Below are 1,669 nucleotides of genomic sequence, written 5' to 3'. Positions count from 1 at the left end.
ATGACTGTTGTAATTTTTATACAATATTGATATATTGATTAATGGTTAGTTATTAATAATCATACTTTTTAAATAATAACTAGTGTTCTCTATATGAATCCAATCTTTCGGATAGTATTACCTTAACAATTGACCAAGCTGGAAATTTGTTGGGAGTTGCAATTACAGGCAAAACATCTCAATGTAAAGACATATCTCTGCCAGATTCCCGTCTTTCCACTTTCAACACAACTGTTACCATCATATCTCCTATGAATGGTCCTGCGTAAGTCAAATATTTATTAATTTTAACAGAATAATGCTAATTGAATAATAAAACTAAAAATATCTTTCTAAGGCCTGACACTCAAACTTACATACAACGATTAGAACAAGAGAAGGCAGAGAAAGCTCGAGGAGAACAAGGAGATAATAGATCCTTTTTAGCAAAATATGTAAGTATAAAATTGTAATTTTATATTTGAGGACATAATTAATTATATATAATAATATTTCTTTTTTATTTCTAGTGGATGTATATAGTACCACTTCTGATTTTCCTTCTAATATCTGGTGCATCAGGACCTGAAGGTCAAGTTAATGCACGTTAATCCATTTTTACATAAAATTTGTTTGTATTTATGTAGTTGCATCACTAAAAATTTTATGAATGAGACTTATTTAAATAAATGGTTAATTACATTATTTTGTAGCATGACTAATTTTTAATTATAAATTGCTATTTAAAATTATATGAAACCAATTTTCTAACAAAAGATCAATTCAACTGCAAGAATAATATACAAGATTTAGACAGAAATATTGTACCAGCTGTATGTTGTGTCTATTATATAATAACTGAATGTAATTGCACAGGAGTATAGGTAACATAGTGGGCTGTTGGTTTGGATGCCATGTGTGACCGAGGGGTCGGCACCTCTTTGGCGCCCTGTCAGGATGACACCACCGAGCCTCTAGGGGACTCGGAACTCGCGACGTTAAGTCTAAAGCTTCGCGAGCGGTAGCGTGTGAGCGCTTGGATTCGGAGTAGAGGTGAGGAGAGAGAAACGAGGAAGTGATTCACTCGATTCCAGATTAATAAACAATAACAAATTTATTTTAACGAGCAGGAGTACATGATATACGATCATAGACATCTTGGATTGATATATATATATCCATATTCTATATCCCTAGATTATCGAATCTAACTGTCGCGAGAGAGAGAGAGTTACAGGATATTCGCGTGTGGATAAATACCTTATAGAGAAGTCGAGGATTGAGGACTGGATGATTCTCCGTCAGGATTCTTGGGGTGTTGGATGGAATGTTCTTGATATTTAGAGTGTTCAGGTAACAGGAGCAACTTCGGAGGGAGGTATCCGACTGGTGTTGAGGCACTTAGGTGGGTAAGATATACTTATGATAAGGTCGGCGGATGCACGATATTTTGCACGGTATAAATTCTTGAGCGGACGAACTTTGGAGGACGACTGACCTCGGGATCTTTTTTTTTTTTTTCTCTTTCATTCCTCTTGGGGTTTTTCCCTGAGGTCAGATGATGGCTATTAACGGTCGCACGTCCAATATGTCTTCTCCATCAAAAGTTCCTGGTGACACATCCCTGACTAACTTGATCTGATTCAACAAGGAACAAACTCCGTGGGAAATAAGTTTTATGGCTTTTAGC

At 35.7% G+C, this 1,669-nt stretch overlaps 1 protein-coding gene across 1 annotated transcript; it reads left to right on the top strand.

Annotated features, from left to right (window-relative positions):
• On the top strand, positions 1-684 carry LOC111623262 (ER membrane protein complex subunit 10-like). The gene is made up of 4 exons (XM_023365786.1): positions 1-9; positions 84-265; positions 338-434; positions 510-684. The coding sequence occupies exons 1-4, from the start codon at positions 1-3 to the stop codon at positions 588-590; spliced, it is 369 nt and encodes a 122-aa protein (XP_023221554.1). The 3' UTR covers positions 591-684.
• Positions 685-1,669: the final 985 nt, after the last annotated feature.

Source organism: Centruroides sculpturatus, unplaced genomic scaffold, assembly GCF_000671375.1.
Source record: "Centruroides sculpturatus isolate CEXI.00-Female unplaced genomic scaffold, Cexi_2.0 scaffold262, whole genome shotgun sequence".
Lineage (NCBI taxonomy): Eukaryota > Metazoa > Arthropoda > Arachnida > Scorpiones > Buthidae > Centruroides > Centruroides sculpturatus.
The sequence above is the reverse complement of the archived record's forward strand: the minus strand, read 5'-3'. Positions and strand labels throughout refer to the sequence as shown.